Raw genomic sequence first — 14,031 nt, 5'->3', positions numbered from 1 at the left:
GTACACTTTGCTAAAAAAATATTGCTGGAACTACCACAATTTATAACTGAGTTGAGCTGTTGATCCACAACATAGCAGCAAATGTAGTTCCTTAAAGGACAGATCATACAAAATGCCACAGATGTTTGGCATGAATACCCTATGTAATCCAGACAGGGCCATGATACAAATAGCAGACCGAGTATTTCCAAGAATAGAAAGAGGATTATGAAGATCCTCCTCAGATAGACTTTATTTATTTATACTCAGATATTCACAGCCTTGTGAATACCATCTGCAGTGTAGTCTTGAGGTAAAAATAGAACTGGGTATCCTGGGTTAAGCGGCAAGGTGTTTCTATGCAGAAGCACCTGGAGTAAGGTGAATATGAGTGCCCATTTTAGAAATTCTTCCCAAATGATTATCAGGTGTATACAATAGTAATAGCAATAGCAGAAAACAGAATAACAGAATAACAGAATAACAGAGTTGAAAGGGACCTTGGATGTCTTCTAGTCCAACCCCCTGCTCAGGTAGGAAACCCTATACCATTTCAGACAAATGGTTATCCAACATCTTCTTAAATACTTTCACTGTTGGAGCATTTACAACTTCTGCAGGCAAGTTGTTCCAGTTATTAATTGTTCTAACTGTCAGGAAATTTCTCCTTAGTTCTGAGCTGCTCCTCTCCTTGATTAGTTTCCACCCATTGCTTCTTGTCCTGCCCTCAGGTGCTTTGGAGATGTTAAGAAGTGGAATATGTTGCCTCATAAAGTGCTCAGTTCCTCTTCCGTGGACATCTTCGATCAGAGGCTGAATTACCATCTGTTTGAAATACCATAGAAGATTCTGCACTAAGCGGGACATTTGATTAGAGGTCTTGTGACCTTCCTTCCAACCCACGCCTTGATTCTGTGAACTGAAGTCTAACACATTTTGCAGGCCACCAAATTCAGAAAAGCTTATGACACGGTTGATCTTTTTTTTTTTTCCTTTTTGTGATCTCATGTGGTACTTTCCTTGTCCTTTGTTTTTTTTTGCAGAATAGAGGGAAAGTATGGGGGGGGGAAACATCTAGGTATTTGTGCCTCCCTATCAGCAATTTAGTGAACATTTTACTGTTCCTTAACTTCCCTGAAGATTCTTTATCAGAATCACCACATAAGTGTTTCCTGGAGAACGAACAGGCAGAAGATGTTCCTCATGCAATGAAACATAGCTCACGCTGGGGCATCTGAACCATTTGGGGATGCTTGGCTGCTGCTGAAGTTCAGTGAATTCTTTCCCATCCGATGATTCAGTGCCAAGTTCACATGAATGGGGCAAAGCTAAATAAAGCACAGCAGAGCCTCCCAACACCCCACCCCCACCCCCAGCTGATGTTGATATTAGCAAGGCCTTGCTGGAACCAACGGCAGATATGTTATTTCAAATCTACTTACAAGCTTTGTCTAAAGCAGTTTTCCCACCAGTGTGGACTGAATCTGTTTGGTGCAGCCTGGGCGTGCAGATATGGAAATGTGCTCTTACACTCATCCATCTTGTCTGGTATCCCAGCTCAAATGGATGCTCATCCTTAATGACTTGCTTTTTTTTTTTTTTTTAAATTAAGAATATCGAAATTATCTCTCTTTTATGTTTTATGTCGTTATTAAAATTTCGTGTTAGGATGAGTGACATGTAGAAAGCAACCAGCCTCTTCTGGATCTCTGCATATATATAGTATGTACTGTATCAGGGGCGGGTTCCAAATCCCGTCGCTACAGGTTTGCTCATGCGCAGAAGCATCCGGGCGAGTGGGTGGAGCCTCACTCCGCCGCCGCTACCGGTTCGCCCCAGTGGTGGGTTTCAAAAATTTTTACTACTGGTTCTGTGGGTGTGGCTTGGTGGGCATGGCATGGCTTGGTGAGTGTGGCTTGGTGGGCGTTGCAGGGGAAGGATACTGTAAAATCTCCATTCCATCCCCAATCCAGGGGAAGGTTACTGCAAAATCCCCATTTCCTCCTGATCAGCTAGGATTTGGGAGGCAGAGAATAGATGGGGGCGGGGCCAGTCAGAATTTTTACTACCGGTTCTCCGAACTACTCAAAATATCCGCTACCAGTTCTCCAGAACTGGTCAGAACCTGCTGAAACCCACCTCTGGTTCGCCCAATCTGGTGTGAACCAGTAGCAACCCACCACTGTACTATATATGTGTAGGTGGAGAGCCAGTTTGGTGTCATGGTGAAAGTGCTGGCCTAGAACCTGAGTTCTAGTCCTTCCTTAGGCATGGAAACTACTTGAGTAACTCCAAGCCAGTCTTGACCCAACCCACCTCACAGCATTGTAGTTGTGAGGAAAATAGGAGAAGGAAGGTGTGTTGGATTATGTTCACAGCCTAGAGTTATTTGAAAAAAATAATAAGGTATGATATAAATAAATAAATGAATCATTGAGTGATCAAAAGGCAGGATATAAGGATATAACTCCCATAATAAATTAGAATATTAGGTGAGTTTGTAAAAGGCTGTTCCCTAGATGGCTCTTACAGGTATCAGATCTAAAACCAGATGTTCACCAACATCTTTGCTCTATATTCTCCTCAGCTTGTTTTACCACAAAATTTTGTTAGGCAAGCACACAGTGCTGCAAAATGAATGTATGGGCCTCTGGAAATGGTAAAGGTGACCCAGCCTTCAACTGATCATAGACGATTTGTCCTGTCCTTGAGGCTTTCAGGTGGATTCTTAAGGGAAGGTGTCATGTTGAATGAGATCTCAGCTTTGGCCCATACCTGGTTCTGTCTCTAATTGCTTCCCCCACCACCCACACTCCCAAATTATTTGTTCTTCAGGCAGCTGATTTATAGACTCATTTTTTCATCCCCAAGTATTGGTAATAGCATTTTTATAGCCTTTATAAAATGTTCTATATATATATATATAGAAGAAGCAACCAAGAATACATTTTAGACTTGAAGCTGAAAAACAGCTTGGCTTTTCAGCAGTGCAAGAAACTACAACGCAAATGATAAGATAAACCGTTTTGCTTCAGATTCTCCCTCATAATTTATTTAATTTTTAAGGTGCGTGTGAACGATTGAAGCTGCAGCCAATAGTTTTATGTTGTGGCTAGTAAAAATAATAGACAGTTGTTTCAGAATTCCAAAGATGAAATCCAAACATGTTAAAGGTGCCAAGTTGGAAAAAAAAAATTGCTTTATACTTAAAATGCTATCTAGGTAGTTGTCAACTTACGACCATTTGTTTAGTGACTATTCAAAGTCACAATGACGCTGAAAAAAGTGACTTGGGACTGTTTTTTCAAATGACTGTTGTAGCATCCCCATGGTCATATGATCAAAACTGGCAACTGACTCATATTTATGACGGTTGCATATCCTAGGGTCATGTGACCACCCTTTGCAATCTTCTGACAAGAAAAGTCAATGGGGAAGCCAGATTTACTTAACAATTGTGTTACTAACTTAATAACTGTAATGGTTCACTTAACAATTATGGTGAGAAAGGTTGTAAAACGGGGCAAAACTCACTTAACAGCTGTTTTGCTTCGCAATGGAAATTTTGGGCTCAGTTATGGTCGTAAGTCAAGACAACCAGTACAGTCCTCAGTATCAGAATGGAAGACTAACCTGTATTGGACTTAATGGTTCAACTGATGATTTGAACCCTGAACTCCTTGCTTAAAGGTAAAGGTAAAGGTTCCCCTCGCACATATGTGCTAGTTGTTCCCAACTCTAGGGGGCAGTGCTAATCTCCGTTTCAAAGCCGAAGAGCCAGCGCTGTCCAAAGACGTCTCTGTGGTCATGTGGCCGGCAGGACTAAACTCCAAAGGCGCATGGAGCGCTGTTACTTCCCACCAAAGGTGGTCCCTATTTTTCTACTTGCATTTTTTACGTGCTCTCGAACTGCTAGGTTGGCAGAAGCTGGGAGAAGTAACGGGAGCTCACCCCATTACGCGGCACTAGGGATTCGATTTGCTGAACTGCTGACCTTTCACTTGACAAGCCACCGCGTCCTGTCCTTGCTTAGTTGGAAATATTTTCTGCTACACCATGGTGGCAATTTTTCAGGGGATACTTTTAAGACATATGGTCTTTTCCTGTCTTTTTCCTTACCCAGCCATCTACTGAGGTGGTTTAACGATGTGGTTCTAAGAACGTCCATGGCAAAGGGAAGGATTTGCTATATGATAGTCCTAGTTGAGGAATTGTGGACATTGCTAAGAGCTGAGTTTTCATTTTTCATAAAATGGCTACCGGTCTTGTATGAAAAACTGTCATAAATCACTTTTTTTCAGTGTGCCATTGTAACTTCAAACAGTCACTAAACGAAGTGTTGTAAATTATGGATTACCTGTATTCTATTCAAAAGGTTATATTTGAAGCCCAGGGCCATAATTAGAAATAAAGATAATGATGGATACCAACAGTTGCTTTGCCACATGGAGTGTACAAACTAGGAGAATTGTTGGCAAATACTTCAAGAGTCCTAGACATTAATTTTTCTGAAGGATTTGTCCTTGATCTTGTCGCCCTTCTAGACAAAGAGTACTTGAAGGAGAAGGAGAAGCTAGAAATGGACTTGACGGCCTTGCGCCTGACCAATGAGGAGCATCGAAGGCACATTGAGATCCTGGACCAGGCTCTGAACAGCGCTCAAGCCAAAGTCATCAAACTAGAAGCAGAGGTGAGAGGTTAAATTATCTCTCATAAACAGATGCTTGTTTTCTTTTCTTGGGATTGGTGTGGGTGGAAAATTCTCCTGTTGGTGCTAAGGATGATGCGTTGGCTTCCAATCCAAACATCAGCATTAAAGGAGATGTTTGTCTTAGGACATAGCAATACTTCTGTGCTGTCTGGAATATTTTGACTAAAGAGTGCTTTAATCATGCTTCTCAAAATCATTTCTCAAATCCCTTCATTGTTTTGGTTGTCCTTCAGGTTGCCTTTTTCTTCATCTTTCGGAGTTCTTCATTTTGAGATATAGTAATTGGACTGTGCACAATTTTTAAAAGAATATCCCATTGGACTTAGTTATATCTTCCAATCTGCAAAGCGTATGTCCTCAGCATTTATTATTGTGGTTAGAGTAACCCAAAACATAAGGGAGGTGGCACGTGGAGCCATATCGATGGGCACCTGAGCATTGCCCTAGCTCAGCTGTGCACGCCAGCCAGCTGATTTTCGGACCTTCTGGGCCCACAGGAAGTCAGGAAACAAGCTGTTTCCGGCCTCCAGAGGGCCTCCAGGGTGGGTGGGTGAAGGCCATTTTCACCTTCCCCAGGCTCCAAGAAAGCCTCTGGAGCCTGGGGAGGGCGAAAATGGGCCTTCCGATCCCACTATGTCATTGCGTGTCAAAAATGTGGGTCATGCGGGGGGGTCACGTGCGCATGCGCAGGGGGAGCATTGAATTATGGGTGTGGCCACGCGTGCACGTGATTCCCCCATGTTCCCCCCCGCTTTTGACATGCGACAGCAAAAAGGTTAGCCATCACTGTTTTAGATGATTCATCCCAAGCAAAAAGTTCCTAGTATCCTGGCTTCCTGCCAGGACCAGTTTAAAAATTTCTCTTTTTACTACTAAGCACACAAGCATTCTTCTTCTGATCAGATTCGAGTCTTCATCTGACTTCACTGTGATTCTGAAGATTTATCATAAGGCAATCTTTTCACCTTTGCGAACTTGAACTCCATCCTGCATTTATCCTCTCTTCTCTATCAGTCCCTATGTTTGATGATCTCTCATTCTGGATCATAAGTTCCCATGTTTTGGCAAACTGTTGCATTAGTACTAATACTGTGGGGGTTTTGGTGGGCTCTGGTTGTTTGCTTGCAGACATTTTATTACCTTACTAGGTAACATTTTCACCCTAGTGAAGCAACCAGCCAGGTCAGAGAACACCAAGGACTCCACAGTTCAACCCTGAGTTTACATATATTCTCTTCTATTGGTGGTGCTAACACTGTTTTAAATACATTCTGTGTCATATAATAACTCCTTATAAAGTATTTTAGCTATTGGCTTGATTCCCAACTTCCTAAGAAGTTGAAGTTTGTTCCATTAGCATTAGTTTCCTGGTGGCTAGAGTTATTTTAGACCCTCAAAGTAAGCTGGGATTTCATATTATCACACATGGTTTACTGAATGGATAACTGGGCAGCTAATCCGTAAACTATTTTTCAGAATTTAGTCCAGCAACTGTGCAACTGACAGTAACAACTACATCCAAAGATGTTTTACAATTAGAAAGGGAAATACCCTTATCTAGGTTTCCATTATTTCAGAAATTACATACAACAATCATTTTAATTCGCTTCCCGGCTGGAGCAGGAGATCAGAGGGAGTTTTCACAAAGATTGAGATATTTACGTGGTGGCTCAGTGGCTAAGATGCTGAGCTTGTCGATTGAAAGGTCGGCAGTTCAGCGGTTCGAATCCCTAGCGCCATGTAATGGAGTGAGCTCCTGTTAACTTGTCCCAGCTTCTGCCAACCTCGCAGTTCGAAAGCAGATAAAAAATGCAAGTAGAAAAATAGGGACCACTTTGGTGAGAAGGTAACAACGTTCCGTGCGCTTTTGGTGTTTAGTCATGCCAGCCACATGACCACGGAGACGTCTTCGGACAGCGCTGGCTCTTCGGCTTTGAAACGGAGATGAGCACCGCCCCTTAGAGCCGGGAACGACTAGGACATATGTCCGAGGGGGAACCTTTACCTTTACTTTTTAAACAAGTTAGAAAGGACCACCAGACTTCCCCTCCCCTTTCATGAATGTACAGAGACTAAAATTCAGACACGAATGGGTTGCTGTTTCTATTCCAGCAGAACCATGGTTTATATTAGCCTCAGTGACTTGAAAATGCTGAATGAACAATAAACAAACCATATTGTGATTTACATGGGGTGAACCATTTCTAAGACCTCCAAGCTATTTTGAACCAAAAGCCAACTCTTTCACTCTTTTTCCTGTATACACAGACAGTCTCGTATAAACATACAGTTGCTGTTCTCAGTCTTGTATATTTTTCCCAGTATTTTTTTTTCCTCTGCTGCTCTCATTTCCTTGTTCTGGATTGCACTGACCAATGGGTTGGCCAGAGAGTCCTCTGCTTTGAAGGGAATAAGTTCTCAGTTGGCTAGGTGGTTCCGTGGCTAAGACGCTGAGCTTGTCGATCAGTAGGGTCGGCAGTTCGGTGGTTTGAATCCCTAGTATAAATCTCCTGAGTGAGCAGGGGGTTGGACTAGATGACCTCCAGTGTCCCTTCCAACTCTGTTACTGTTAAGGAGGCATTTCCTTAGAGGCAAAAGTTTTCCTGTTGTGGATATTGAGGTGCACTTCTTGTATTGGACTGGAGGGTCAGGCAAAAGTGACTTCCCATCCCTGAGTTTCTGTGGTTCTGCCTTCAGCTGCGGAAGAAGCAAGCGCATGTCGAGAAGGTAGAGAAGCTCCAGCAGGCCTTGACCCAACTTCAGGCAGCCTATGAGAAGCGAGAGCAGATGGAGCATCGGTTACGTACCAGGCTGGAAAGAGAGTTGGAATCCCTGAGGCTACAACAGGTGAGAAATTGAAGATGGAACTTTGGTCCCCTGGAGTGATTTAAGGTGCTGTCAGATCAAAGCTCAGAATTGACTTTGTGTTTGTAATAGTATTGTACTCCAAATTATGACTGCTGCAGCACCACCTGCTCACAGGAACAAAATTTGGGTACTTGGCTATCCACATGCCCTTACAACCACCACATGTATGCTGCAGCATCTCCCTGCCTATCTTTTCCCCCTTAACCTGCCCTGCTGGGTCTCTTGGGCATTCCCCCCACCTGGCTGGGTCCCCACAGGTCTTGATTTCTGCCCTACTGGGTCCCACAACCTCCTTCTCCCTATCGCACGTTAGTCTCTTCCAGAGAAGAGCTTCTGGAAGGAGAACTGGCTCACCTCCATTCAGCCTTCCTATAGGGCGGCCATCTTGTGCTCTCCTGGAAGTGGGTGCCATTTTGGGAGCGGACACAATTTTCAGATTGAAAGAATCGCGTCTGCTTCCAAAATGGTACTCGCTTCTGGGACGGCACCATGCAGCCTCTGTTAAAGGATTGGCTGCTTTGGCTTCCTGAAGGTAAATTTTTTTACAAAGTCTACTTAACTGACTGTGGTGTAATGGAGGGAGTAGGCCCCAAGGATTTGGGACTTAGCAGGGTGGAGAGCAGGGGTCCGAATTCTACCAGTTCGGACCGGTTCGGGTGAACCGGTAGCTCCAACGATCAGCTGGGCCCGCCCACCCGCTCCTGCGCTTTACTCACCTATATCTTCTCAGCTGATTCGCATGGCATAGCGGATTGCCACGCCTCAGCTGTGTTATGTCCCAGCAGCAACGCAGAAGGTAAGTTTTCTGAGTATAAGACGCACCTACCTTTTTTGGTGAGGAAAAGAAGAAAAAGAAATCTCCCTCTGCCTCTGAGCAATTTTGCCTCATTGCAGCAAACAGCAAACAGCCTGTTTTACTTTCATTTTTGTTTTCAGCATAGCTTGATTAGCACAAGGAAAAAAAAATCTGCTCCAGCAATCTACCTCTTTGCAGCAAGCAGCAGAGCCTGTGCAAAACAGCTGAGAGCAAATCAGCTGAGAGTCGGGAGGCCTATCCAATCAACTTGTGCTAATTAGGCTGTGCTGAAGCTGAAAGGAGCTGTTTTTTCTTGCTGTTTGCTTGCAAGGAGGTAACTGCCGCGAGGCACAGGCCAAAGGATGGGGGCCATGTGGAATCTGGAAACAGTTCCTAATATATGTGTTTTCTGGAGGAAGGGGGATACCACCACTAGAAGAAGCTTTAAGATTTTGGAAGTAGGAATGATCCTGAGGGGTGGGGGAGCACTCGTTGATTGTTTGTATTGTGTATATTATGATTCATGTATGTTATGTATGTTAATTTTTTTTTAATAATAAAAAAATATGAAAAAAAAACCCAGGAACTCTGCATAGCTAGCTCCACCAAGCTCATTGAGATCTTTGAATGTACAAAACAGAGTTGAAACCACTATTTATTTATTTATTTATTTATATGCCGCCTTTCTCCGGAGACTCAGGGCGGCTTACAATGTGTTAAGCAATAGCCTTCATACTTTTGTATATTTTATACAAAGTCAGCTTATTGCCCCCACAAACTGGGTCCTCAATTTATCCACCTTAGAAAGGATGGAAGGCTGAGTCGACCTTGAGCCTGGTGAGAATTGAACTCGCAGTAATTGCAGGCAGCTGGATGTTAAATGCTGCCTTAGTAGGAGGCATTAGCCTCCTACGCCACTCAGGCTCTTAAGCTCCAGGGGACATTTGGACAACTCATAAGGGTCACTTGCACTTTGAAATTGCTGCAGTCGGTTCAGGCATTCAACCAGTGGTGGAATTCAATTTTTTTTACTACCGGTTCTGTGCGCGTGGCTTGGTGGACGTGGTGTGGCTTGGTGGGCGTGGCAGGGGAAGGATACTGCAAAATCCCCATTCCCACCCCACTCCTGGGGGAAGGATATTGCAAAATCTTCATTTCCACCCCACTCCTGGGGGAAGGATATTGCAAAATCTCCATTCCCACCCCACTCTGGGGCCAGCCAAAGGTGGTATTTGCCAGTTCTCCAAACTACTCAAATTTTCCGCTACCGGTTCTCCAGATCCTGTCAGAACCCGTTGGATTTCACCCCTGCATTCAACACTTTTGGCAAACATTTAAGGTTGTACCAGTTTACTCTTCTAGATAACATTTCTAGAAGTACAACATTTGAGGAGCAAATAATTCTCATTGTTTAAGTTGTTGTTCTTTAGACCACCAGTGTTAGAATTGTCCATATATAGCCTGTTGATTTAGAGCTAGAATTCTAAATTATTTGTTAAAAATCATGGGTTCTCCCTGTTTTTGTTGGCTTCTGTTAATCTGCAGGCCAGAAAACTGTCTTCTGAGTTTAGCATAATATGAGATAATTTAACAGAATCCAGCCAATTCCTTGGCACGAGCGAAGAGCTTTTGGTTGAATTAATTGGCTTTCTGAGAATTACTTTTTAGGAACTTTGTCGTTTGCCAAATTAGAATGTCTAGGGATGTTTTTATGTAAAGATCGATCCTTATGAGAAGGTGTGAGATGCTAGTGAAATATTACCATAGCTTGGAAAATTGTAAGTTAGATCAGTTGCTTTTGTGTATCAAGGTAAAGAATTCTGGATAACCATTACCTGAAGATATATTTACATTGATATTAATGAGTTGGGGAACGAGGTGCCTGAAAACAACCATGGTTTGCTGTTATCAGTGGCGTAAGCTACTATTTTGTGCATTCTCCAGTCCTCTTCCCAGCTGCCACATACTTAGATAAGCCTTAGTGGTGCAGTGCAGCATTACAGGCTAACTCTACCCACAGCCCAGAGTTTGATCCTAATGGGCTTTAAGTTGACTCAGCCTTCCATACTTCCGAGGTCAGTAAAATGAGGACCAGATTGTTGGGGGGGCAATATGCTGACATTGTAAAGCACCCAGAAAGTGCTGTAAAGTTCTATGAAGTGGTATATAAATCTAAGTGCTATTGCTAAGGGAGGCTGGTGGTGGTTTGTATTTCTGAAGCTAGCAGATTATATATAACTGCCAGCTAACAAAGATAAATTAGGGATCCTGACTAATAAAACATGTTGTAAATGTCATTTGCTGGATTGCACCTTGGTTTTCTAGAAACAAAGAGATGAGAGAGGGCAGACTGCAGTGCACATACCTTGTTTCTGAGTTTGTGGTTGGATTCCATTGCTTGATGTTCCACTTGAATGTAATCTGTTCTTTCTCTGAAAATGACCAGGATTGGTTTGCCTCAGTGGTGAAATCCAATTTTTTTTACTACTGGTTCTGTGGGCGTGGCTTGGTGGGCGTGGCAGGGGAAGGATACTGCAAAATCTCCATTCCCACCCCACTCAGGGGCCAGCCAGAGGTGGTATTTGCCGATTCTCCGAACTGCTCAAAATTTCTGCTACCAGTTCTCCAGAACCTGTCAGAACCTGCTGGATTTCACCCCTGGTTTGCCTTGATAATAATTTATATGCTGCCTGATTCCCAGGGATTCTGGGCAGTTAATCTGACTTGTCCTATCAGCAAAACCCAAATGGATAAAGCTGAAAGAACATTCAAACTACAGTTTGACTTCAGCACCATTATCACATCTGATATATTTTAAATGCCTTTTGCCTTTTGTCTAGCATAAGTTGAATACAAATATGATTGCTCATAACTTTTTAAAGGCGAGGCATGGAAAGGTGTTTCTATTTCAACTTTGAAAACTGTTTCGTAATAGTTATTATATCATGTGAAATGTACCTAGTAATGCATTAGTTGCTTGATTTTTCTCCATGTCTAGAAGTGTTCCATGAACTTTCCCAGAACTTCAATAGGTTCCTGCTTCAATTGCATGAGGCTGCATTGTTAATTGGTAAACATTGTTAAACTTAATTGGTAAAAAGTTTGTAGACAAAGGGACATTTTAGTATGCAACATAAGGTGAGGAATGACTTCCAAGATGAATTATCCATTGTAAAAAAAATTGCATCAATAATATGGATTTTCATGAAACTGAGTCAGGACTAAATATGACTTTATTGCCACTAAGTGATAGAGGAGACTACGTATGCTTACTATGGAGTAAATAATAACAACCATCTTCTTTACAGAGCTATAAAATCAATTGTTTAGAAAAATTGGGTTTCTCTTTTGCTGGATGTAACCAGTGACTAGGCAGTCATCTGCCAGGAGTGCTTTAATTCATATTTCTGCATTGATTGAAAATTGGAAGCATTGGCCAAAATGGCTTCTTCCAGCTCTATGATTCTGTGATATGCTATTGAATTCAATGGGACATTCTTCAGAGCAGATGACACTGCTGGTCACAGCTACTTTTGGTTGGATAATAATAATTATAACTTTATTGTCATTGTACGTGTATACACAGTATGCCCATACAACGAAATTCACTTAACATCCAAAGACCAAGTCCAACACACATAACAATCCCCAAACACACCCCCACCCACCACAAATTCCCCACCCCTAAACCACCCAAACATCCACACAACAGACCAAGTAATGCTGTCCAACAGCTCACTGATGGTGGCCCTTTAGTTCATTGTTGAGTGCAATTATAGCTCTGGGATAAGGGATGAGGGCCAGAGGTCAAATATATTCATTATTACAACTTTTACAACTGCCCATTGCTACACATCTCTATATTCTCTGCATAAGAGCATACAGTTAGAGCAAAATTCCATTTCAGAAGGGGGAAAAAAAACCCAGCACAGTTTCCTTACATTCAACCCGGTGTATATTCCAAACATTTGAATCTGGTGCTTGTGGAATAAGACAGATTTTCAGTGCTTTCTTGAAGGCCTCCAAGACCAGGGCTGTTCCAGAGACAAGATCAGCAACACTGACTTCCTGGGTTGACAGGAAGGTGACATTGTTTAATTAAGGCACCTGAAGCATGCCAACCTTGCTAGAACTTTCTTGGCAGACAGCTAATATGGGACATAGATGGACTCATAACTACCTAGGCCTTATACTGTAGATGACATCAGCACCTTGACTTGTACCCAGAAGCTTATAATAACTAGGTAAACTAACGTAGGCTTATAATAACTAGGTAAGCTTACGTAGGAACAGTATTAGATGCCAGGCATGCCCATAACCACTTGCGTTGCTGCATTCTGCACCAGTTATAACTTCAGAGTGATCTTCAAGAGCAGTTCTGTGTAGATCACTTTCAGTCAATCAATCAATCAATCAATCAATCAAATAATCAAATAATCAATGTTTTATCAAGTTAGTAAAGCAGGGGCGTCAAACTCAAGGCACAGTTAGGGCATCAGACAAATCTGTGTAAAAATCTTCCTAGTCCCAGCTGTTACTTGATTCTAAATTCCAGGGGAAAAAATAGCTTGTACCCTAATTCTGTGTTGGGAAGCATCTTTCCATCCACTCATTGGTAGATCCCTGGAACTACAGTAGTGGACAAAATTGGGGAAACCTTTTGGGAAAAGTGTATTTTTGAGGTTTGATGGCTAATAACACCACTTTTTTGGGGGGGGAGTTTCAAAATAATCATATTCCACTGCTGGAATGGCCTGGGAATAGCCCAGACCTTAACCCAATTGAAAATCTATGGCGCCGACTAAAGAAACTTGTTAGTCAGAAGCGACCCAGCAATAAAACCCAGTTAATAGAAGCAATCATTCCATCTTGGTTTCACATTATAACTGTTGTGGTCCACCAGCAGCCTGCGGAGCTGGCAGCGGAGTCGGACAGCGATGAGGCTGAGGAAGAACATGGGCCAGTCCTGGAGGCTGGGGAAGGCCCGGATGAGGGCTCTGCGTCAAAGGCAGAGATGGGACCAGGGCCATCAGGGAGTGAGGTGCGGACTCCAGAGCCTCAAGAGACTGATAGGGGAACAGGAGGAGTCTGTTCCTAATGCACACATGAGAAGAGCTGCCAGACGCAAGAGCAGCTCAAGCAAAGAGGATAACTCAGGAGTAGGGCCAAGAGATGATTGGCCCCTCCCATAAGACTTAAAACAGACCAACAATGGTGTTTGGGCTTTGCCGGAAAACAACGTTGGTAGCTTTGTCTTCTCCTTCGTCTATGTCTTGTATTTATTTTTGTATCTGTGACTTCTGAACATTTGCCAAGAAAGGCCTTTGGCAGTTTGCCTAATTGGAACAAGGTTTGCGATAGGACTGAGGAATTTGTGTTGGGAGGAATTTGCTTTAATTTAGTTGAACAACGCTGGGAATGAAGTAATTCTCAGCTGTTCGAATAAAGTTTGTTTTTTCACTGACTGATTTTCCTACTACTTACTTGGGCCTGGGTCACAACAATAACAGTTGCAGAACTAAAAGGCTTGGTTCACTCCATGGGAAGACGTTGTAAGGCTGTAATTCATGCTAAAGGTTACCCAACTTAGTATTCACTGACATGGTGATAATTTTTGTATATCTCATTTTTTCTATGGTGATAATTTTTGTATATCTCATTTTTTCTACGTGTTTCC

The 14,031-nt window shown here is 42.7% G+C and overlaps 1 protein-coding gene across 1 annotated transcript in view; it reads left to right on the top strand.

Annotated features, from left to right (window-relative positions):
* The window catches only part of AMOTL1 (angiomotin like 1), a 38,731-nt gene that overhangs the window by 14,945 nt on the left and 9,755 nt on the right, over nt 1–14,031 (top strand). Inside the window, exons 6-7 of the mRNA XM_070943994.1 lie at nt 4,524–4,669; nt 7,388–7,537. Coding sequence (XP_070800095.1) covers nt 4,524–4,669; nt 7,388–7,537 — 296 coding nt within the window. The remainder of the gene's footprint in view (nt 1–4,523; nt 4,670–7,387; nt 7,538–14,031) is intronic.

This window comes from Pituophis catenifer, unplaced genomic scaffold, assembly GCF_029215685.1.
Source record: "Pituophis catenifer annectens isolate HBS135680 unplaced genomic scaffold, rPitCat1.0.hap2 SCAF_4, whole genome shotgun sequence".
Taxonomy (NCBI): Eukaryota; Metazoa; Chordata; class Lepidosauria; order Squamata; family Colubridae; genus Pituophis; species Pituophis catenifer.
The sequence above is the reverse complement of the archived record's forward strand: the minus strand, read 5'-3'. Positions and strand labels throughout refer to the sequence as shown.